The sequence below is a fragment of the Oncorhynchus gorbuscha genome, linkage group LG11 (genome assembly GCF_021184085.1).
Source record: "Oncorhynchus gorbuscha isolate QuinsamMale2020 ecotype Even-year linkage group LG11, OgorEven_v1.0, whole genome shotgun sequence".
Lineage (NCBI taxonomy): Eukaryota > Metazoa > Chordata > Actinopteri > Salmoniformes > Salmonidae > Oncorhynchus > Oncorhynchus gorbuscha.
The window spans coordinates 25,898,508-25,921,517 of NC_060183.1; the positions used below are offsets into that span (position 1 = coordinate 25,898,508).

At 43.5% G+C, this 23,010-nt stretch overlaps 1 protein-coding gene across 9 annotated transcripts; it reads left to right on the forward strand.

Annotated features, from left to right (window-relative positions):
- The first annotated feature begins 1,084 nt into the window (after positions 1 to 1,084).
- Positions 1,085 to 22,530, forward strand: si:ch211-234p6.5 (pleckstrin homology domain-containing family A member 4). 9 transcript variants are annotated; one of them, XM_046369129.1, is made up of 24 exons: positions 1,085 to 1,375; positions 4,211 to 4,283; positions 4,424 to 4,522; positions 4,757 to 4,829; positions 4,953 to 5,053; positions 5,179 to 5,297; positions 5,547 to 5,744; positions 5,908 to 6,223; positions 6,468 to 6,527; positions 8,415 to 8,564; positions 9,835 to 9,906; positions 10,231 to 10,311; positions 10,605 to 10,757; positions 10,943 to 11,041; positions 13,333 to 13,441; positions 13,626 to 13,711; positions 13,930 to 14,034; positions 14,165 to 14,255; positions 14,756 to 14,802; positions 15,872 to 16,006; positions 18,461 to 19,042; positions 19,546 to 19,658; positions 20,278 to 20,402; positions 20,660 to 22,530. In XM_046369129.1, the coding sequence occupies exons 1-24, from the start codon at positions 1,335 to 1,337 to the stop codon at positions 21,967 to 21,969; spliced, it is 4,338 nt and encodes a 1,445-aa protein (XP_046225085.1). In that variant the 5' UTR covers positions 1,085 to 1,334; the 3' UTR covers positions 21,970 to 22,530. The 9 variants fall into 9 exon arrangements, with proteins under 9 accessions (XP_046225085.1, XP_046225088.1, XP_046225086.1 ...); XM_046369132.1 differs by having other exon boundaries at positions 18,461 to 18,970; XM_046369130.1 differs by having other exon boundaries at positions 15,875 to 16,006.
- Positions 22,531 to 23,010: the final 480 nt, after the last annotated feature.

A 23,010-nucleotide genomic window follows, 5' to 3' on the forward strand; every position in this document is an offset into this window, starting at 1 on the left:
AGCCTAGCAGTTAGGAGCCGGCTAGGTGAAACATCTGTATATGCGCCCTTGAGCAAGGCACGCAACCCTAATTTCTCCAGGGTCACTGTCAATAATGGTTGATCCCTGGCCATGACCCCACTCTCCGGGGGTGTCTCAGCGGGAAGTGGGATATGCAACAAAAAAAGTCCAATTCACCCTTGTACATGTGTGAAATAGGACAAATAGGACAAATGTAAGCACCCACCTAATTATTATTATGTGCCTTGATTTTGAATAATATGAATATTATTATCAATATTATTTATCAATATAAAAATGGGAAAGCCCTGTTAATGTTTTGTTGTCATTTGATAATTTGCAAAGAAAATATAAAGTATTTGAAAAAGTCATGTCTTGAAAAAGTGATTTTGTAATTCATTCATTATTATTCTGGACAAAAGTATAATTTGTGTTTTTACAAAACTATATTTTCTCGCATCCTTTGTTTGAACATAATATTGTACATTTGAGCTTCTGTAATGACCAATGAGAAGTTTAACAGCACACAATATAAGAGTTTACAGTATTTACAGTATTTGCTTACAGTATTACAATACTTACAGTATTTGCAAACTCCAGAAGAAGGAGGTAAAAGGTAGAAATCTGTCCTTCTGCCCCTGAACAAGGCACTTAACCCACTGTTCCCTGGTAGGCCATCATTGTAAATAAGAATTTGTTCTTTACTAACTTGCCTAGTTAAAATAAAGGTTAAATAAAATGTTTTTTAAAAATAGTGGTATTACAACACACCATGTCATGTTTCAGAACACCTTGGTGGCAGCTCAGTTGCCACTAGTTTTACTGTTACAAAACACTTCATTTTAACAGTGTGCACATCGGTGTCCCCAGTTCCTTAGCACAAACCTAGATTCCGATCAACTGGGGAATAGCAATAAAATGTCACTGAGGGCAGAGAGGAAGAAAGAGAGAGAACAGCTGTTTAAAAAAAATGCCTAAGTCACAATCCCACACTCAGCGAAAGAGAGAGACTGCCAAGGGCAGGGAGGGAGGGAGGAAAGGAAGGAGGGAGGGAGGAAGAGGGAGCACACAGAGAGCCCACTGTTAGAAGGAAGAAAGGCAGATTGAGTGTCAATGGACAGCGTAGGTAGATTGCCGAACAAATTGTGCAGATAAACCCAGCACAGAAGAACATTTGGGATAGAGATAGAAAGAGAGATTACCACATTAGGATATTGAAGTACAGCAGAGTAGGATAGTGTTGTGACTGAAGGGGCAACAGGCGACTGTGATAGCCAGGACAGAGCAGCCAACCCTGGGAAGATGCTGTGAGGACTCAGGACTAGAGCCAAGTAATGGAGGTTGAGACAGCCAGCAGGCAGACACGATTGGTCAGGTACAGCAATATGGCATCTTTATGATTAATTGATAAATTAATATGAGATGGTATGTTGAGAACTCTTTTGAGTCTTAATTTGACCAAAAACCAAAAAATAACAGACTAGTCATATTTAATTCAGTTCAATTTCAAAAGCAGTTTGTATGGTGCTTCTTTACTATAAAAAGAAAACTAAATTACAAACTTAAAATGTACCCAAATGAACTTTTATTATTATGAATTAACATATTGATATTTTGATCAAAAGTCACAGTGCACAATTCATTGTGGGAAATGAGTAGTTGTAATATCAATAGATAAATGACAAACAGTCGATTAGACAGATAACACCTGTCCTTATTTATTGTGTATCCATTGGTTGACGAAACAGGACCTCGTGATTTTCACCATTTTCTCAGTAAATCAAGTGATTCACTGGTTGATCTACAATGCCCTTATTGTATTGATATTGTGTTACAATACGTCTCCTACTTGTATTTTCATAAAGTAACCCATACTCTGTATGAATTCCAAGTAAGGTCATCTGCGTTTTGAAATGTTATATACTGTATGTGACCCATTGTTTGTGGTTGAAATTTGTGACCATGGTACCAAACTTATTTTGAGCTAAGCTGAAAAACACTTGATATGTAACAATTGTGTTTAGCCATAAACTAGTTAGTTTGATAGGCTTCAGAGTCATACTACGTCATGCTGCCGTCCAAAGCCATTTGTTTCCCCCTCTCTCATTACCGGTAATAAGGTCATTATAAGATCTTCATAAGTCAAGTGGGTCATCACTAGTGTGTTGAGTGTTGAAGGTCACGATTTTCAGACTTTGGTGAACACTGCCAGCATACAAGTGTCTCCGTGAGTGAGATATTGTGTTTAGATGGAAAGAGATGATTTCCTTGTGTGATTTATTCAACATAATCATTGTCGGCATTCTCATGATGCTCCCGGCTCCTTGAGCGCAAGGCCGACAAAGCCCACTCTGTGTGGCACACAAACACTCTGTTTGTCTTCGCTAGCGCTCTTTAGCATTTTCCGTTTCTGTTCCCCAAGCTAGCAAGCGACCCCCACCAGGTCAGAAGGAGATTCTCCAAATATTTCACCACACCCACATAAACCCTGGTTGGCTAGGGCCAACATTCCCTGACAATGGCTTCTTGTTGTCTTCTCTCACTCCATGTCTCGCTTGTTGATAGTCGCGTAGATGAATAATGTTACCGTTCGGAATAACCGGGGTCTCCCACGACTGCGGCTATGGGGCTTTCTAGCTAGTTACAGGATTCAGTAACAGTGACATAACCAAACGCACACAAAACGGATGGATTTCCAATGACTTCCTGCTTCCTTGCCTTCAACATGTTACCCCATCCCCCATGTCCACTCTTTTTTTGAATATTCCCCTTTCCTGTCCTCCTCAGCAGTGCCGTCTAGTGCTGCCGTCTTGCGCTCCCCCCGCATGTCTCGCATACCATCTTTGCTTTCTGCGCCATATTGATTTTCACACACACTACCCAGAACCCCACCTGCTACCATGGCTAAGCAGCTGTCACCTGTCAGTTTCGCCATGGGGCGGCAGGGCCTGTGAGGGCTCAGAATAGAACCCTGTGAGAGAGAGTTGGGGGAAAGGGTTGGGCAAGTACACTACGGTACCCCCCCCCACCCCTCTCATGAGGAACGGATTTCGGATAACAGTTCGGGTATGGATATGTGCTTGTTACATGTAACATTTTGTACTTGGTAGCAAATTACATAGTTTATTTGATGGGAATTCATTTGTGGGAGTAACACACTGTTTGGTTTGTATAGTTGTTTAGTTGTATGCAGTAGTGTGTTGGTAATGTTGGTTGTGTCTGGTGAGGCAAGGCCTGTTGAGTACACTCGTTGTTATTGAGAATCAAGTTTAGTTCTACTTATCGCCATTGACTGTTGCTGTTGATTTGTTTACTTACCAGTGTTTGTGCTAGCTTGGTGTCTTCTGGTTGGTATTGCCACTGTCAGCTCTTCATAGAAACACTGTGTAGTACAAACCATTATGGGCCTCTTGCTGTTATGATCACAGTTTGCCTTTCTTTAGGTAGTGAAGAGAACCACATGTACATATATTGACTATCTAAAATTAGGCATCAACGTATCATTCATTCATGGCAAATCTTTCATACGGACACTGAAGTGCATAAAATTGTTAATCAATGTTTACCTTCCTAATCTCCTCTCCTGTCCCTCATCTCCTATTCCTCTTTCCTCTCCTTCTCTCTCTCTCTGTCTCTCTCTCTCACTCTATCCATCTTTCTCTCTTTGTCTCTCACTCTCTCTCTCTCTCGCTCTCTCTGTCTCTCTCTCTCTCTCTCTATCCATCTTTCTCTCTTTGTCTCTCTCTCTCTCTCTCTCTTTCTCTGTGTCTCTCTCTTTGTCTCTCTTTGTCTCTCTCTCTCTCTCTCTCTCTCTCTCTCTCTCTCTCTCTCTCTCTCTCTCTCTCTCTTCTCTATCTCTCTCTGTCTCTCTCTATCTGTCTCTGGCTCTCTGTCTCTCTCTCTCTCTCTCTGTTGCTCTCTCTCTCTGGCTCTCTCTTTGTCTCTCTGTCTGTCCCTGGCTCTCTCTCCGTCTCTCTGTCTCTCTGTCTCTCTCTCTCTCTGTCGCTCTCTCTCTCTCTGGCTCTCATTTTGTCTCTCTGTCTGTCCCTTGCTCTCTCTCTGTCTCCCTGTCTCTCTCTCTCTGTCTCTCTCTCTCTCTCTCTCTCTCTCTCTCTCTCTCTCTCTCTCTCTCTCTCTCTCTCTCTCTCTCTCTCTCTCTCTCTCTCTCTCTCTCTCTCTGTATCTCTCTCTCTCTGTATCTCTCTCACAGAATGGAGGACCAGGACAGAATGAGCCATGCCTCAAGTGTGGTCACAATCTCCTCTTTTCCTGTCAGAAGCAAGGTTTGTCTCTCCTGTCCTGAACCACCTCTACCTTTGCTTAGTTTTTGTTTAATAAACAAGCTCAACGCTCATTGACGCCACCGAACGCCACGAAGATCAACATTTACCGAGGTTATTTCATCTCTCTCAAACTCTTACAGGACGGCGATGACAGGGTGCAAACGTTTGGGAAGAGATGTAGGGCGGCGAAGAGAGACCCCAACTGCCCCGTGGTGATAAGAGGTTGGCTCAATAAGAAGGTACTGTTCAGTAAACAGAACATCCAAGATCATGTGTTGATCACTGCGAGGTAGCAATTAAACAGGCATTGTATTGAATGGGGATGTAGGACTTTCGGGGGAACACTATATTGAAACTCGTGAATAATCCGTTGATGCTTGTTAATGTTTAGTCACGCTCGTAGCTGCGTCAGAATGTGTTTCTGCTTGTCATTGTAAATCGTATAATTCTTATAAATGTTTTGTCCCATGTAGGACAGCTCCGGGCTGAAACTGTGGAAGAGAAGATGGTTTGTCCTCTCTAACTACTGTTTATTCTACTACAAAGGCAAGCAAAGAATACTGTTGTCGCGTGTGTGTACCTGACATAAACAGTGCAGTTTTCGTCCAGCCTTTTTCGTCCAGCTTCTCTCATCTCTTTTTCTCTCTCTCTCAACTCGTTCTCTTCCAGACAGCAGAGAAGAATCTGTTTTGGGTAGCATCCCACTACCCAGCTACAACATTCTCTTCTGCACACCGCGAGAATGCAGGAACAGAAAGAACACTTTCAAAGTAAGTAACCCCGTATACATTCCACTATGTCGACTGTAGGTTCAGTATCTGTGTGTGCTTATACTGTATACACAGTGTGTGTGTGTGTGTGTACACTGTAAAATAATGTATTAATATGACATTAGGTGGTGCACCAGGGAATGCGCTCCTACTTCTTCAGTGCAGACACTCAGGAGGACATGCTGGGCTGGGTCAGAGCGCTCAGTCAGTCCGCCTGTATGGAAGCAGACAGCTCCATCAACAGGTACCTGTGTAGAGCTCTATTGGACACTTCTTCATCTCTATTGGACACTTCTTCATCTCTATTGGACACTTCTTCATCTCTATTGGACACTTCTTCATCTCTATTGGACACTTCTTCATCTTTTGATTTCCTTAAATAAAACCTTTATGTAATAATAATACAGGACTCAGTTAGAACTGTATTGTATTTCATTATCAAGAGGATATAATCCGGTCATCATGCTATCCTTCCTTTTCTGCGTTCTCTCAGGCGTTGCTCGAGTTATCAGGACTTCACGCAGATAGGTGGCAGCAGTGAGTCTGTGGATCTCCCTCATTCCCCCTCTCTCAGTGGTCCCCGTAATGCTGCGCACACCAACACATCACAGAGGAACCCAAGTCAGGTCGCCAGGGGGAGAACGGGGGCACCCCATTCAGAGCCAAGAGGGAGGCGGAGCGTGCGGCGAAGGTAGAACGGGAGGATTGGCAAGCGGCCTCAGTGTCTAGACATCTGTCACCTGCCACTGTCTCTGTCATCAAGCACATTTAGAAAGTCGCACGGTTGTTCTGGGGGAATTGTCTAAGGGGGGGGTGGTGACTTCTGTGCATTCTGTGCTATTTTGTGTACTTAGCCCATCGCCCAGAACACCCAGTCCAACAGAATTTAGCAGCAGAAGGAGAGACCGGACAGATGAGGATTCCCTCCCCTTCCATTCTGGTCCTAACACACCACCCAAGCCCACAGAATTCATGGGGACAGGTTCTTTGACCCCCAGAGGTCAATTGGGATCGCGACCCCACACACCAGTCGGGCGGGTTGACATTCGACCCCAGGAGGATCCTCCCATGACGCCACAGACCCTGTGTTACACCCCTGCGTCTCCCAAGATGGAGTTTAAATCCGCCCCCCACACTCCAGGGACTGACAGATGGCACACAATCAACAGGGTGAGGAGGACACGATTCGTTGATTTGTGGTGTTATTCTACACCTGTAAAGGTTTAGATGCCGGGCAGAGACTCAAATAATAGAAGGATTCAATGAGTACGTGGCATGTTATTGTGACAAGGTAAAGCTAAAGCGTAGACAAGACAACATAATTAAAGAAGAAGTTAGTTAAGGTTGGGATTAAGGTTGGGTTTTTCATTATTTAATTATCTCAATCTCCATGTTGACTTTTTTCCCCCCTTAGCCCACGCCTGTATATTCCTCCCTCCACCATACTCCAAGCGGACGAAGAGCTTTCGGAAAGGTACAACACAGTGTGAATATACACAGAGTGTGCACAACAGAGCATAATCTCCTTATGTACAGTACACAGTGCATTTGAGAACGTATTCAAACCCCGTGACTTTTCCCACATGTTGTTACGTTACAGCCTTATTCTAAAATGGATTGAATCAAAAAATTAAATCCTCACCAGTCTACACACAATACCCCATAATGGCAAAGCGAAAACAGATTTTTAGAAATGTTTGCAAATGTAATTCAAAATTCAAAACAGAAATCCCTACGGAAGTCTTCAGACCCTTTGCTATGAGACTCGACATTGACCTCAGGTGCATCCTGTTTCCATTGATCATCCTTGAGATGTTTCTACAACTTGATTGGAGTCCACCTGTAGTAAATTCAATTGATTGGACATGATGTGAAAAGGCACACACCTGTCTATATTACGTCCCACAGTTGACTACCATGAGGTTGAAGGAATTGTCTGTAGAACACCGAGACAGGATTGTGTCGAGGCACAGATCTGGGGAAGGGTACCAAAACATTTCTGCACCATTGAAGGTCCCCAAGAACCCAGTGGCCTCAATCATTCTTAAATGGAAGAAGTTTGGAACCACCAAGACTCTTTCGAGAGCGGGCCGCCCGGCCAAACTGAGCAATCATGGGAGAAGGGCCTTGGTCAGGGAGGTGACCAAGAACCTGATGGTCACTCTGACAGAGCTCCAGAGTTCCACTGTGGAGATGGGATAATCTTTCAGAAGGACAACCATCTCTGCAGCACTCCACCAATCAGGCCTTTGTGGTAGAGTGGCCAGACGGAAGCCAATCCTCAGTAAAAGGCACATGACAGCCGGCTTGGAAACAAGATTCTCTAGTCTGATGAAACCAAGATTGAACTCTTTGGCCTGAATGCCAAGCATCACGTCTGGAGGAAACCTGGCACCATCCCTATGGTGAAGCATGGTGGTGGCAGCGTCATGCTGTGGGGATGTTTTTCAGGGGCAGGGACTGGGAGACTAGTCAGGGTCGAGGGAAAGATGAATTGGAACAAAGTACTGAGAGATCCTTTATGAAAACCTGCTCCAGGGCGCTCAGGACCTCATACTGGGGAGAAGGTTCACCTTCCAACAGGACAATGACCCTAAGCACACAGTCAAGACAATGCAGGAGTGACTTCGGGACAAGTCTCTGAATGTCCTTGAGTGGCCCAGCCAGAGCCCGGACTTGAACCTGATCGATCGAACATCTCTGGAGAGACCTGGAAATTGCTGTGCAGCGACGCTCCCCATCCAACCTGACAGAGCTTGAGAGGATCTGCAGAGAGGAATGGGAGAAAATCCCCAAATACATGTCTGCCAAGCTTGTAGTGTCATACCCAATAAGCCTCGAGGCTGTAATCGCTGCCAAAGTTGCTTCAACAATTGAGTAAAGTGTCTGAATGCTTATGTAAATGTCATATTTCACTTTTTTACATTTTGAATACACTTGCAAAAAATGTCTAAAACATATTTTTCCTTTGTCATTATGGCGTATTGTGTGTATAATGATAAGGAATAAATTGTATTTAATCCATTTTAGAATAAGGCTGTAACGTAACAAAATGTGGAAAAAGTCAAGGGGTCTAAATACTTTCCGAAGGCACTGTACATCAACAGAGTATATACACTGTCTGTACACAGAGAGTTAATACATACCTACAGTATGTAATTGTAATAACATTATAATTCATCATAGTGCATTTATAGGCAAATAATTGTATAACTTGATTGTAAAAACGTATTTGTATAACCATCCATATTAGCATGTAGACATTGTATAATAAGCCATGTTATTGTATATTGCCTGTATATCTCTATATTCTTAATTACGTATTGTATTGTATATATTTTTGCCCTGTTTCTCTATTCAGAGCTACTCCACAGGGGGGGAAACAGACTTATTGCCCCCTTTGCCCCCATCTTCAAGAGTTCCCCATGCTCCTCACCCCCCACACCACCACCATCACCACCACCATCACCATCGCAGCCATATGTCTGTCTGTCTGCTACCGCCACCTATGGTACAACCCGTCTGTCTGTGGTCTGTCTGTCTGTGGTCTGTCTGTCTGTCTGTCTGTGGTCTGTCTGTCTGTGGTCCATCTGTCTGTAGTCCGTCTGTCTGTGGTCCGTCTGTCTGTGGTCCGTCTGTCTGTGGTCCGTCTGTCTGTGGTCCGTCTGTCTGTGGTCTGTGTTTGACTAGCTTTTTATGTTGTTACTTGTTAATGTTGTGTTTTGTCTGTAGTACTTAAGATGACAATGTGCCATAGACTTGTAATTTAGTACCTGCAACTGCTGACAAGTTATACCAATAATGACACTTGGCTTGCACGTATTTAGGGGAACACTTTCATGTTCAGCACTATTCAAGAGATAGGTATATATCCCCCTAGAGTCAGATGAACTAGTGGATACCATTTCTGCGCAGTTGCTAGTTTACGTGAAATGACTGGAGGTCTCTGGAACAGCCAGCGTCCTAGAGAGATGTCTGCCATCTGTCCGCCCTGTTGTTGTCTAGCTACTGGCGAGTGAGTCCAACAACCGTAAAACTGTCTTGTCTAGCGATATCCTTTGTGTTCGGTATTTGTCTTCTTTTTTTTCAATCTCTGGTTCGTCACATACGTTGTTTGACAATTATGTTTTTTTCTGTTGTTAAAGTGCCACATGTAGCTAGCTGCAGTTTTGGCAACACGAGGCTGCCATAGCTTCAGTGTGTTCAGATCAATGTGCTGTTGGTGATTGTGAAATTAATTGCCTACTACACTCTGTTGAGGTCAAAGGTTATGTTTCAACACCATTGCATTTCTGCAAAGGAGAATAATGGCAGTAGCCACAGCCTGTTTTGTCATGCACTATAAAGCATGTGTCAACGACTGTAGAGCCCATGGGCAAACTCATTTCATAATAATTGAACTTAAGAGACATACTATATCTGCACGTATATCTTGTCTCAAAAAATATTTCGATGTTTTGTGTAGCATTACGAGACGATGGCTCTACAAAACACAAAAAGAAAACACTCACTCAAGCAAACTTGATTCAAACCCAAACATTTACACACAAATAAGGATATTCTTTACCCAAGGTTACCTTTTATTCATGCTGGGAGTAAGGGCATTTGGGGGTACACTTTTTTTAATGGTACACACATACATTCCATTATTCACAAGGAAGTCATACGTGATGCCTTGTGTGATTTGGGATTTCATTCGAGTTAAAGGAGGAAGTGTGTCGAAATCAGTCTGAAAAACGAATTGGTTAGGTCATGAGCTGTCATGAACTCTCTGCTTACAGTCTTCCAAGTCCGAGCTGTTCAAAGAGAAAGAGACGCCGCCACCCGTCAGGCCTCTTGAGAGTGAAACAGACGTAAGAATATTTTGTATTTGTGCCCTTTCATGAAATGTAGTCAATACATCCTTCTTATTGTTTCAATGATTTCTATGTTGTAGTTTTTCACTAATTGAACCATAGCCTCAGGGAGTAGAGGTGCTGACAAATCTTGAAACAATTTTGTTTTTTTTAAATGGATGTCCGCAAAATGTGTAAACTAGGCCTTTATTACTCCTGTATTAGTGGAGAAAAATACTCGTCAGCACCTCCCCATCCCGTTGTAAAAAAATATTCCTCAGCACTCCCCCCTCCATATTGAACTGTGTTTGATTGATGAACTGTTTTTTTTTATTGTGTTAGGCTGTGCTGACTAGACTGTGTGGGTGTGACAAGCTTCTCCAGTCTCTCTCTCTAGAGCTGGCCCATCTACAAGTTGACAAGGTCAGTACCTTCAGCTTACAGTTTCCTTTCCATGACCCACACAATTGTTCTCGATTTTCTACGAGACGACAATAGTGCATATTGTTGTTATTCACTCGACACTTCACACACACTCTGTCTTGACTTGACTGTGTTGTCGATGGTTTCATCTGGTGACATTTTCCATTGTAGCGCCTGTTTTCGCACCGCAAACTTCGACCTTTGGAAGCTTCTACAATCCTTTCCTGTATTGCGACGATGTAGCATGTATTGCGCAAACTTTTTGACCCTTCCCATCTCTCCCTCTCTTCTAGGACAGTGTCCAGTGCGCCTTAGAGATGACCAGGCTGCAACTGGACGAGTGGAGGAACCAAGGACTCCGAGGACAGGAAGGAGCACTCACCCAGAAGGCTTTGCTCCAGGAAGAACTGGTCACTATTCGAGCAAGGATGTGCGACGTCTCATTGGTGATGGAACTGATATGTTTAAAAAAAGAAGAAAAAAAAGGAATTGTTTATGATTTTTATGATGTACAAGCGTTGAATCAAAATGTTCATTGATATCCACATCAGCAAGATCATATTATGAACCTAAACTTGATTTCTTAACCCCCGAATTGAATTGAAGTACATTTGTTTACTTTTTGGTACAGGAAATGGATAGAGTGTGGAGCCAGTATGAGAGGATGGAGAGCGAGCTGTCTGTGTTCCGATCACACCTGCAGCACGTCTGTAATTTCGGGATGCCACAAGTATAGACTCCTCAGTTTTGTCACACTTTACAGATTCTCTCGTTCTCTTATAACATTCATATTATTGCAATGTTCTTGAATTGGCTTTATGTACACTGCAACTCATAAAATGTTTCCCATACCCACACTGGTCGGTTTCACCCACATAAGGTATATTCCTGACGTGTCCCCGCGACATTCTGAAATTCAATTTGTATTATTTCACAGTAATACAAAAAGAAGCACCGCCAGCATGCTTTTTAAACCAAACATTTTGGGAAAGGTGAAATACACAATGATTGCCTGAGGATCTTCCTTCTGCTTTCCTGAACTTTCCAACACATGTCTGATGCATTCCAGTCCCTTCAAAGCATACGTCATTCAGACTGAAATTTTGGCACAACCTGATTAGACAGTGTGTTATTTACAAGGCCAGATTGAAAAAGTTTCATCAAATCATTTGTACACATTGTTTCGGATACACCCCCCCCGTCCTAAAATAGACAGTACAACAGTGTGACGGTCCATGCTATCACTATCATAAAAACAAACATGTGCTAATAGGGTACTACCATAATACAGAAAATGTGTGGTATTCAGAGGAATGTACTGTACTGCAGCATTGGAAAGATCTGCCACATCTGGCTCTCACCGTCCCAAAAAGGTGGTTATCAATCAAAGCCCTAATAAAGGTGCTCGTTGAACCTGATAGACCGACGTCGTCACAAAATGCAGGCTAAATCACACGAATCAGCCAAGGACTCCCCCTTCTGAGCACATTATTTGATGATATGCTGAGGGTGTGAAACTAGCCTAAAATGTTGTTCCAGGGATAAGGTGTTTCAATGGGTGTTTTTGATTTATTTCACCTTTATTTAACTAGGCAAGTCAGTTGAGAACAAATTCTTATTTTCAATCACGGCCTAGGAACAGTGGGTGTTTTTGAAGGGACCAAATCAAATGTCATTGTCACTTTTTTGTTGTTGAAACTTCTATTTTTCCATGTACCCTGAAAGAAGTCTATGGGTCCAGGAAAGAAGTCTATGGGGCCAGGAAAGAAGTCTATGGGGCCAGGAAAGAAGTCTATGGGGCCAGGAAAGAAGTCTATGGGGCCAGGAAAGAAGTCTATGGGGCCAGGAAAGAAGTCTATGGGGCCAGGAAAGAAGTCTATGGGGCCAGGAAAGAAGTCTATGGGGCCAGGAAAGAAGTCTATGGGGCCAGGAAAGAAGTCTATGGGGCCAGGAAAGAAGTCTATGGGGCCAGGAAAGAAGTCTATGGGGCCAGAAAGAAGTCTATGGGGCCAGGAAAGAAGTCTATGGGCCCAGGGGGCCCAGGAAAGAAGTCTATGGGGCCAGGAAAGAAGTCTATGGGGCCAGGAAAGAAGTCTATGGGGCCAGGAAAGAAGTCTATGGGGCCAGGAAAGAAGTCTATGGGGCCAGGAAAGAAGTCTATGGGGCCAGGAAAGAAGTCTATGGGGCCAGGAAAGAAGTCTATGGGGCCAGGAAAGAAGTCTATGGGGCCAGGAAAGAAGTCTATGGGGCCAGGAAAGAAGTCTATGGGGCCAGGAAAGAAGTCATGGGCCCAGGAAAGAAGTCTATGGGCCCAGGAAAGAAGTCTATGGGGCCAGGAAAGAAGTCTATGGGGCCAGGAAAGAAGTCTATGGGCCCAGGCAAGAAGTCTATGGGCCCAGGAAAGAAGTCTATGGGGCCAGGAAAGAAGTCTATGGGCCCAGGAAAGAAGTCTATGGGCCCAGGAAAGAAGTCTATGGGGCCAGGAAAGAAGTCTATGGGGCCATCCACGGCTTTGTTTTGTTTCAAAGGTCACGGCTAACTTGGGGACAAAAAAATAGATATAGGGGCAAGCTCACTGTGTTCAACGTTGCATGACCAAATCAACTCAAAGACTTGGTTTGAAGTTACTTAGAATTGATTTGGCCTTAAAATGATCTTTGACCTAGTTCGGTCAAAGGTCATTGTTAATATTATCTCATTTCAATCAATCACATGTATTTGTGAAGCCCTTTGTACATCAGCCGATGTCACAAAGTGCTGTACAGAAACCCAGCCTAAAACCCCAAACAGCAAGCAATGCAGGTGTAGAAGCACAGTGGCTAGGAAAAACTCCCTAGAAAGGCCAGAACCTAGGAAGAAATCTTAATTATTATAAACATGTTTAATAATTATATCTTACCCAGCTTGATGAATGTGGCCATTTTTGTTTATTTATGTTGTTCTAAGAAGAACTGGTTAGAAGGGCCATGGGTCATGTTAAATTTTGTAGAATAACCAAAAGTTCATCTCACCCCTCCTCAGGAGCAGTCCCAGGCCCAGAGAGAGCTGTGGATGATGGACGACATCCTCTCTGGACTCAGGATCAACAGGGATAACTTCCGGGTCCTGCTGGGCTTCCAGAGGCACACAGGTAACGGTCAGAAACACTCCTACTTTGTCTGAACATTTCCTCATATTGCTCATGCTTAGGAACGAATAGCGTATGTACACATTGGAAGAGGGAGCAATCAGATGCAGATATGTAAAGATACAGTGTACAGTATGGCTCTTGATTCAACTTATTCTCTTCACCTTGTGTGTGTGTCTTTTCTCAGTTCCCACAGGAGTATTACAGAAGTCATCCTCCCACCCGGGGACTCCTGGATCTCCAACAGAGAGGATGCCGAGTGGACTGCCAACGGTACAGTACGACTACCATACCACAATACCAGTGCCCTAGTAGGTTACTATAGTGCTGTGGAATGATACCAATTCAGAGTGGGGCCTCTGCACTCTGTCAATATATCCAAAGGAATATTGGATAAGGCATATGATTCAATGTTCTTATAAGGGCGCTGTTGGTATAATGATACCAAACAATGAGCTTTGATTGGTTAATGATGTTTATGATTTTGTCAGGGGGTGGAATCAGAGCCTCCGGCCCGCCCCCCTTTACCCCAGGAGCTCCAAGACACCAATCAAGGAAGAGACCAGGGGCATGTGTGGATGAATCCGAACTACGAGGTGAGTATAGAGAGAGACATAGGTTGCATCCTGATTTTCTACCCTTGTCCCAAATTGGGCACTTGCACTCCATTTTGTAGATCTAGCAATAGTGGAAACTCCCTCCGTGATCTCTGTGTATGTACTCCAGGGCATTTACGGTGGCCCAGGAGATCCATTGGACAGAAGAGGAAACAGCCAATCTGATCTCCATGGTGACAGGACACAGAGAGAGACATCAGGTAGCTAGTATGATATGGGGTTTATGACTATGTCTTTGACTATCAAGTACTTGAACTACCTATCTACACTCTTAGGGGGAAAAAGGGTGCTATCTAAGAACCTAAAAAGGCTTCTTCGACTGTCCCCAATAGGAGAACAACTTTGAAGAACCCTTTTTTGATTTCAGGTAGAACCCTTTTCGGTTCTATGTAGAACCATTTCCACAGAGGGGTGCTACCTGGAACACAAAATGGTTCTACCTGGAACCAAAAAGGGTTCTCCTATGGGGACTAGCCGAAGAACACTTTTTAAATCATTTTTCTAAGAGTGTAACGTTATGGTATAACTATGGCAAACAGCAGCATAGACTTAATGGTTATTTAATTGCCTTGGAGACAATCGTCCCTTCTGATGGTGGTACATTGTACTGTACTTCCTTGGTCAGGTTTTCTTCATGTTATCAATGACTATTTCTTATACACTCCTTTTCCCTCACTCCCTCGATCTCTGTCACCCACAGAATCTCAGTCGAGTTCAAGATGGTCCACACCAGACATTACAAATAAAGTAAGATGGTCTAATTAATCTACGTCTCTACCATCTGCACCTTTTTCAAATGCAAATCACCTGATGGAATACGAATACAGTAACTGAAAGGTTTAAAATATATATATATATATATTCAAAGCCAAATTCAAAAACAAGGTTGACTCTTATTGTCATGAGTTTTGCCCTGGGGGTAGGACTGGGGGGGGTTACGCTTGGTGGGCCAGCTGCAAAGTCAAAATGGGCTACATCGACAAATTCACGAAAACAAAAATGATCTTTTTAGTCGTAATATAAGGTTAGACATTACGGTTAGCAGTGTGGTTAAGGTTTACATTTACATGTTTAGTCATTTAGCAGATGCTTTTATCCAGAATGACTTACAGTAGCGAGTGCATACATTCAAACCCTAAACCATGGCGTTGCAAGCGCCATGATTTTAAACATTGTGGTTAGGGTTAGGTTTAAACTAGGATTGTATGACTTTGCGGCTGTGCCAGCTAGTGACAACTCTGCAGAGCTTCCTTCAGTACGTGAGTCATCTCAGTAAATGCCAAACTGCATTTTTTTATTGTCTTGATCAGGTTCCTTACAATTAGGGCATGTTGCAATGCCCCTGACAGTCAACAGAGGGAAGCAGAGACATGCGGCTCTGTGGTTCTCGCTGTAGTTTTCTTCACTCTCTCTCTCTCTCTCTCTCTCTCTCTCTCTCTCTCTCTCTCTCTCTCTCTCTCTCCCTCTCTCTCTCTCTCCTCTCTCTCTCTCTCTCTCTCTCTCTCTCTCTCTCTCTCTCTCTCTCTCTCTCTCTCTCTCTCTCTCTCTCTCTCTCTCTCTCTCTCTCTCTCTCTCTCTCTCTCTCTCTCTCTCTCTCTCTCTCTCTCTCTCTCTCTCTCTCTCTCTCTCTCTCTCTCTCTCTCCCTCCCTCCCTGTCTCCCTCTCCCTCACACAAACACACAGTATCACAGATTTTCTATTAGCACTATTACCGATGCATGCTCGGGCATTCTCAGTCGTTCGCGACAACCAGTCATGACTTCTGTGTATTGGAGTCGTACACGTTGTGCTAGAGCCTCCTTTTTTTCCCCCTCAGAAGGGAAGGATGAGTGAAGAGGAGCAGATTGAGAGGATGAGGAGACATCAGGAAAGGGTAGCCAGTCGCAGGAAACCGCCTATGTCCGGTCCCACCAGCCAAACCCAGTATCAAAGTTCAGAACCGAAAGAAGAGGTTGGTTCTATGAGGATTAGTGTGTAATGGATTTATGTATGATCCAATCTGTATGTGAACCTATGATCCAACATTGTATGGATATATACAGTGCGCTGAGTATACCAAACATTAAGGAACATCTTCCTAATATTGAGTTGTACTCCCCCCCCTTTTGTCCTCAAAACAGCCTCAATTCACTCTACAAGGTGTCGAAAGTGTTCCACAGGGATGCTGGCCCATGTTGACTCCAATACTTCCCACAGTTGTGTGAAGTTGGCTGGATGTCCTTTGAGTGTTGGACCATTCTTGACACACACAGGAAAACTGTTGAGTGGGGAAAACCCCAGCAGCGTTGTAGTTCTTGACACAAACCGGTGTGCCTGTCACGTACTATCAGACATCCTAAGGCACTACCGTTTTGTGTCAAGAACTACACTACCCATTCTCCCTCTGAATGGCGCATGTACACAGTCCATGTCTTTATTGTCTCAATGCTTAAAATCCTTCTTTAACCTGCCCCCCCCCCTTCATTTACACTGACTGAGGTGGATTTAACAAGGGACATCAATAAGGGATCATAGCTTTCACCTGAATTCACCTGGTCAGTCTGTCATTGGAAAGAGTGTTCTTAATGTTTTGTATACTCAGTGTACACACTACTGTATGTTAATATGAAGTTTCATTCCAAGACGCTATATATCCATAGAATTAAAATAAAATGATCAATAATATGAGATCTGTGTGTAAAACATTTACATTTGACATTTTAGTTATTTTGCAAGACTCTCTATCCGAAGCGACTTACAGTTAGTGCATTGATTTTAAGATAGCTAGGTGAGACAACCACATACAGTGCCTTCAGAAAGTATTCACACCCCTTGACTTTTCGTTCACATTTTGTAATGTTACAGCCTAAATTGAATGTAGATGTGATGTCACTGGCCTACACGAACCCAGAAGTGGAATTGTGTTTTTAGAAATGATTTTATTTTTTTTATAAAAAATGAAAAGCTAAAATGTCTTGAGTCAAGAAGTATTCAACTCCCTTGTTATGTTTTTTATTTATTTATTCCACCTTTATTTAACCAGGTAGGCTAGTTGAGAACAAGTTCTCATTTACAACTGCGACCTGGCCAAGATAAGGCATAGCAGTGTGAACAGACAACAACACAGAGTTACACATGGAGTGAACAATGTGGCAAGCCTAAATAAATTCAGGAGTAAAAATGTGCTCATTTAACAAGCCACATAAGTTGCATGGACTGCATTATCCCTCAGTCAAGCAGTGAATTTCAAACACACATTCAACCACAAAGACCAGGGAGGTTTTCCAATGCCTCGCAAAGAAGGGCACCTATTGGTAGATGGGTACAAATTAAAAAAGCAGACATTTGATATCTCTTTGAGCACGGTGACGTTATTAATTACACTTTGGATGGTGTATCAACACACCCAGTCACTACAAATATACAGGCGTCCTTCCTAACTCAGTTGCCGGATAGGACGGAAACCCCTCTACGATTTCACCATGAGGCCAATGGTGACTTTAAAACAGTTACAGAGTTTAATTGCTGTGATAGGAGAACTGAGGATGGATCAACAACACTTTAGTTACTCCACAATACAAACCTAAATGACTGAGTGAAAAGAAGGATGCCTGTACAGAATAATACTACTCCAAAACATGCATCCTGTTTGCAATAAGGCACTAATGGAAAACTGCAAAAAATGTGGCAAAGAAATTAGCTTTATTTCCTGAATATAAAGCGTTATGTTTGGGGCAAATCCAACACAACACATCACTGAGTACCACTCTCCATATTTTCAAGCATGGCGGTGGCTGCATCCTGTTATGGGTATGCTTGTCATCGGCTTGGACTAGGGATTTTGGGGGGGGGTTAAAAAAAAACAGAGTGGCCTCCCGAGTGGCGCAGCGGTCTACCAATTTGACAGAGCTTGAACAATATTGTACAATCCTGGTATGCAAAGCTTTTAAAGACTTACCTAAAAAGAGTCACAGCTGTAATCGCTGCCAAAGATGATTCTTACACGTATTGACTCTCATATAAATGAGATATTTCATTTTCAATACAATTTAAAACAATTCTAAAAACATGTTTTCCCTTTGTCGTTATGGGGTGTTGTGTATAGATTGGGGAGGGAAAAAATTGATTCAATCAATGTTAAATTCAGGCTGTAACACAACAAAATGTGGAATAAGTCCAGGTGTATGAATACTTTCTGAAGGCACCGTGTCCAATATACAGTATACAAACATTCCATTCCAGCTAAACAATGGATGTGTAGAGTTTTGGAAAAAAAAAAAAATGTAATCTATGAATAAAAAAAATCTTAGAACAGTAATATTTTACACACACATGAAGAAAAACTTGTGAATATTATTTGGAAATAAACTTCATATATGCATATATGCAGGCCTAAACATTTGAATGAGTAATTTTTTTGTTTTAGGCCCCCTTTCCTCTGAGGGTGACTAGAGTCCTCACAGCCGTCTTGCCGTCCTCTCTGGTTGCCCGACGCGTTTCTGTTGAGGACCCCCCTCCCGAGTTGGCCACTCCGCTGCCTGAGCAGATTCCTCCAGGAAGATTGACAGAGCAAAGCAAGCAAATACCCCAGAAAGCACCTAGAAGGCAGTTATTTGAGATGCCTGATAAAAATTCCAATTGGTCCCAGGCAGAGATGAGAGAGATGAGCCAGGAGCAGCCGCCGGCCAAACGGTTGGCTAGGGCTCTACAGGAGCTAGCTTCAGCGAGGCAAGAGCAGAACTCCTTTGGGCTCAATGCAACTAGGGCCCAGCAGAGCCACAATGTCACCACCAGATCCTCCAGAGAGGACCCCTGGAAAGAGGCGTCCAACACAGAGTCTGCTGTGGAGGCCCTGAGGCCCCAGCAGGGTCAAGACTGGGCCGTTGTGGGAAATGGGGGTGTGGCCTCTAATGGAGGCGGGGCATCTGATCCCAGGGTAAGAAAGGAGGATAGGGGTCATGACACTACAAGAGAAGTGTTGGGAGGATGTCAGAGGGAGGAAGAGAAGGTGAGATGAGTACAGTTCATTTCATCTCATCTCTTATTTCAGTTATGAAACACGAGTCACATTCTAATAAAGGCTTTTTTACAAACTAATTAGCCAGTGATCGCCAAACAACTGTGACACCACAGGAGGCTGGTGGCACCTTAATTGGAGAGGATGGGCTCGTGGTAATGGCTGGAGCAGAATGGTATCAAATACATCAAATACATGGTTTCCATGGTTTCCAGGTGTTTGATGCCATCCCATTCGCTCCGTTCCGGGTCGTTATTATGCTCCCCTCAGCAGCCTCCTGTGTGTGACATTAGGTCATCCCTAATGACAGTTTCACCTTTCACTATTGTACAGCTAAGCATGCCACAAAGCTCAAAGTCACAATTTGGAAAATGTCCTTCTGTTCAACTGCAATTTCAAGTAATGATATACACCCATTGATTCCCAAAAGAATATAACTTATGAATGCCACATGAAATACAGACAGACTCAGGATTGTGGCTTTCATGTCACAGGTTGAGGGACACGCCACTCTCCTAACATCTGCCCCGGACCCTGACCTCACCCCTGAGCAGAGAGAGGCCAAACTGAGACGTGTGGAGAGGATCAGGGAGAGAGTCATCCGGAGGTGGGGTTCATTGTGTGTGTGTGTGTGTGTGTGTGTGTGTGTGTGTGTGTGTGTGTGTGTGTGTGTGTGTGTGTGTGTGTGTGTGTGTGTGTGTGTGTGTGTGTGTGTGTGTGTGTGCGTGTGCGTGCGTGTGCGTGTGTGTTTATGCTGGGTTATGATGAATCACTTCTGTGACAGCTCAGTGTGTTTCACTATGTAGAGAGACACTTATTAGAAGGGATATCAATTACTCTATTTTATACTGTACATAGATAGATTGCAGTGGAGGCTGGTGGGGGGAGCTATGGGAGGACGGGGTTCATTGATGACTGGCTGGAATTGAATAAATGTAACGGTATTAAACACATGGAAGCCGCGTTTGACTCTGTTCCATTTACTCCATTCCAGCCATTACAGTGAGCCGGTCCTCCTATAGCTCCTCCCACCAGCCTCCACTGATAGATTGTGTATACCTGTCTCTGTGTTGCTATACGTTCTTGTCATGTGTTTTCTTTATGAGTTTGCATGCATCTACGAATCTAGCTTTAATCTCAGGGGCTTTCCTTCTACCTCCTCTTTTTGTCCCTCCCTGTGCCTCTCTCTCTCTCTCCCTCTGAATCTCCTCCCCTCTCTCACTTAGTGCAGTCAGAGAGAGTGCCGTGGTGCCCGGACATCCACTGACCAGGATGGAGAGACAGGAGCTCCACAACACCCCTTCTACACAGAAGACCTATGACAAGGCCAGAAAGAGCCGGGAGATGCCAGGTAAGAGATAGCTAGTCAGTTGTACAACTGAATGCATTCAGCTGAAATGTGTCTTCCGCATTTAACCCAACCCCTCTGAATCACTCATAATGCCTAGGTACAAACACTCATGCTGGCTTGATGTGATAAGAGTTATTTTGATAAATGTATGCAGAAAGTTTGCGCTTTCTGCTTTCGTTGCTCTCGGTAATTATACAGTCTATGCTCTTCTACTGTCAGAGAATCACACCAATTCCAGAAATGTTTGTACTTTTCAGTTTCTGGCCCTTATGAGGATGTCTGCGGAGGCTGGTGTCATAGTGACGGGAGGGCTCTACGTAGTAACAGGACAGTAGAACCTCCGACCCCTGGAGAGAAACCTCTTTATGAAGATGAGGGGAAGGGGCACATTAAAGGTCGTGAGGGTCATATTGGGAACAAAACACTGCACAAAGGTCACGGTGACAGAAAGGGTATCATGAAATGTAAAAAAGAAAAGGAACCATCCACTTCCTCCAATAAGATCTCCTCGATGACCGTATACCAGACTGATGGAGGCCTGCAATTCAAGAAGTGTGAAGACAAAGAACAGGAAGAGGACCAAAAGGAACTCTCATCCTATCACGTTGAAAGCAGTTCTCTGTCCACCAATCTGAAAGCAGAATGGTTCCTCTCAACCAATCAGTGGCGAGAGTTCATACCTTTACAAGACCACGGAATAGAGCCATTGTGCCAAAAGGAAACCTTGAATGTGGACAATGATCCAACATCTCATGATGCAGGAACTGATTCCAATGGTGACACATTTTCTGTAAGTGAAAGTTTAGAGAAAATGTTTGAAAATCATTCACTCTTCTATAAAATCACAAGTGACATCAATCTGTCAGACACGGACATTACAATGACTGGTGGACAATCAGTATCCAATCAGGGAGAAGAGATTGAGAGGGCAACCAATGACATTTCAACAGCAGATGAAGTGACCTATAGGGTGGCAAGACCAACAGACCAACAAATCGAAGGTTGCCACCATTCAGAATCGTCCACAAGTCATGGTATAGCCACAGACGATAGTGGAGACATCACTACAACCAATGAGCAGCAAGATTTAACATCTAAGGACCGGAACGCACCACTATCTGCTAATCAAACATTGTGCGTCTCATCCAAACCAGGACATGACCTATGCATCTATGAAGAGATATCGGACAATGGCGCTTTGCCCAAAGCAACAGAGGAACCAACTCAGGAGAGTCAAGGGGAAATCATACAAAGTCAGGAATGGAGGAGACCTAATCCCGAATCGTGGAATCATCCTGAATCAGAACAGGTCCCCTTTATGCATATGTGTGGAAGGGCAGAAACAGGACAAGAGAATTGTGGAACAGTAGATATGAAGGTAGAACAGGAGGGAAGTGGAGAGTTGAAGGTGGCCAATAGCAGTGTAAGTGGAGAGAGAAACCACGCGGTCCAAAACAGACGGAGCCCATCCAAAACCAACTCGCTAGGCCTGTACGAGGAGGAAAGGGCGGATCGAAGTGCCTCATTTGGAAGAGGCAGAGTAACAGTACTGCGGACAAGTTTATAGAGGGACTGCAAAAATGGAGGATGACAAGGAAGATGTAGTACAATAGAGACTGGAGTGAGCTAGATGTGGGGGGTGAAAGTGATAGAGAGAAATAGTGTATTGAGGAGAAGAGAAGAGAGATATCTGGGAAAGGAGAATGATGATGATGTTTCCCAATGAAAACGGTTCAACATCTAAAGTTATGTTCAAGGTTATGTCCGGGAAAAGTGTGTGATCAGAAAGGAAATCGATAATCAGGATATGCTACCAACAGAAAATGGAATTCACCACAAGACCTGCATGTGCGTATATACTGTGATCATATGCCGTATGAATACAATGTAGGGTACAGTACTAGCAATAAACGCATGCACAGTACATGTCAAACGGCCGAGGTTACACAATTATTCCACCCGGTTTACATATCTAACACTGAGAAAATACACCCCTATGTATCACAGTTGGATGGTTGTTCATTGTTCACCAATAACACGTATTATTGTTCTCACTATATAACATGAATTGTGCTCGCGTTTTGTATCTCAAATGTCCTAATTAATAAACATATGTTCGGCATTACCATATGTTGCACTAAGGCTCTGTTATTATAACATTACGAAAATATATATGACATATTTCCTCTCGTTTCATCAATAGCGCTTTCTTTCCTCAACACTGGTCCTTTAGACTGCTACTCCTCTGATTAACTCTTCTCTGACCAGGCCTCACGCAGAATGGAACTGGGTTTTTAATAACGCCTTTGTCACTTTAAATCCTTGCTGTGTCTCAGTCGATGACATCATTGTCTGAGAACACATTACATCACCTCTTGCCGGGCTTCCTCGCTCTTAAAGACGGCCCTGCCTTCGGTTTTCCCGACTCAACCCGGGCTCATCTGTTTACCTGAGATATGCTATCAATGTCTTCATAAACCTATATATCAAACAATGTCTTGTTTGTTTATTTATTTTACAGGAACGTGCAGTGAAATTGAACATAGGCTAGTATACTGTATATACATGGTATATGGTTCTACACGTCGACATACCCATAAAACAACAT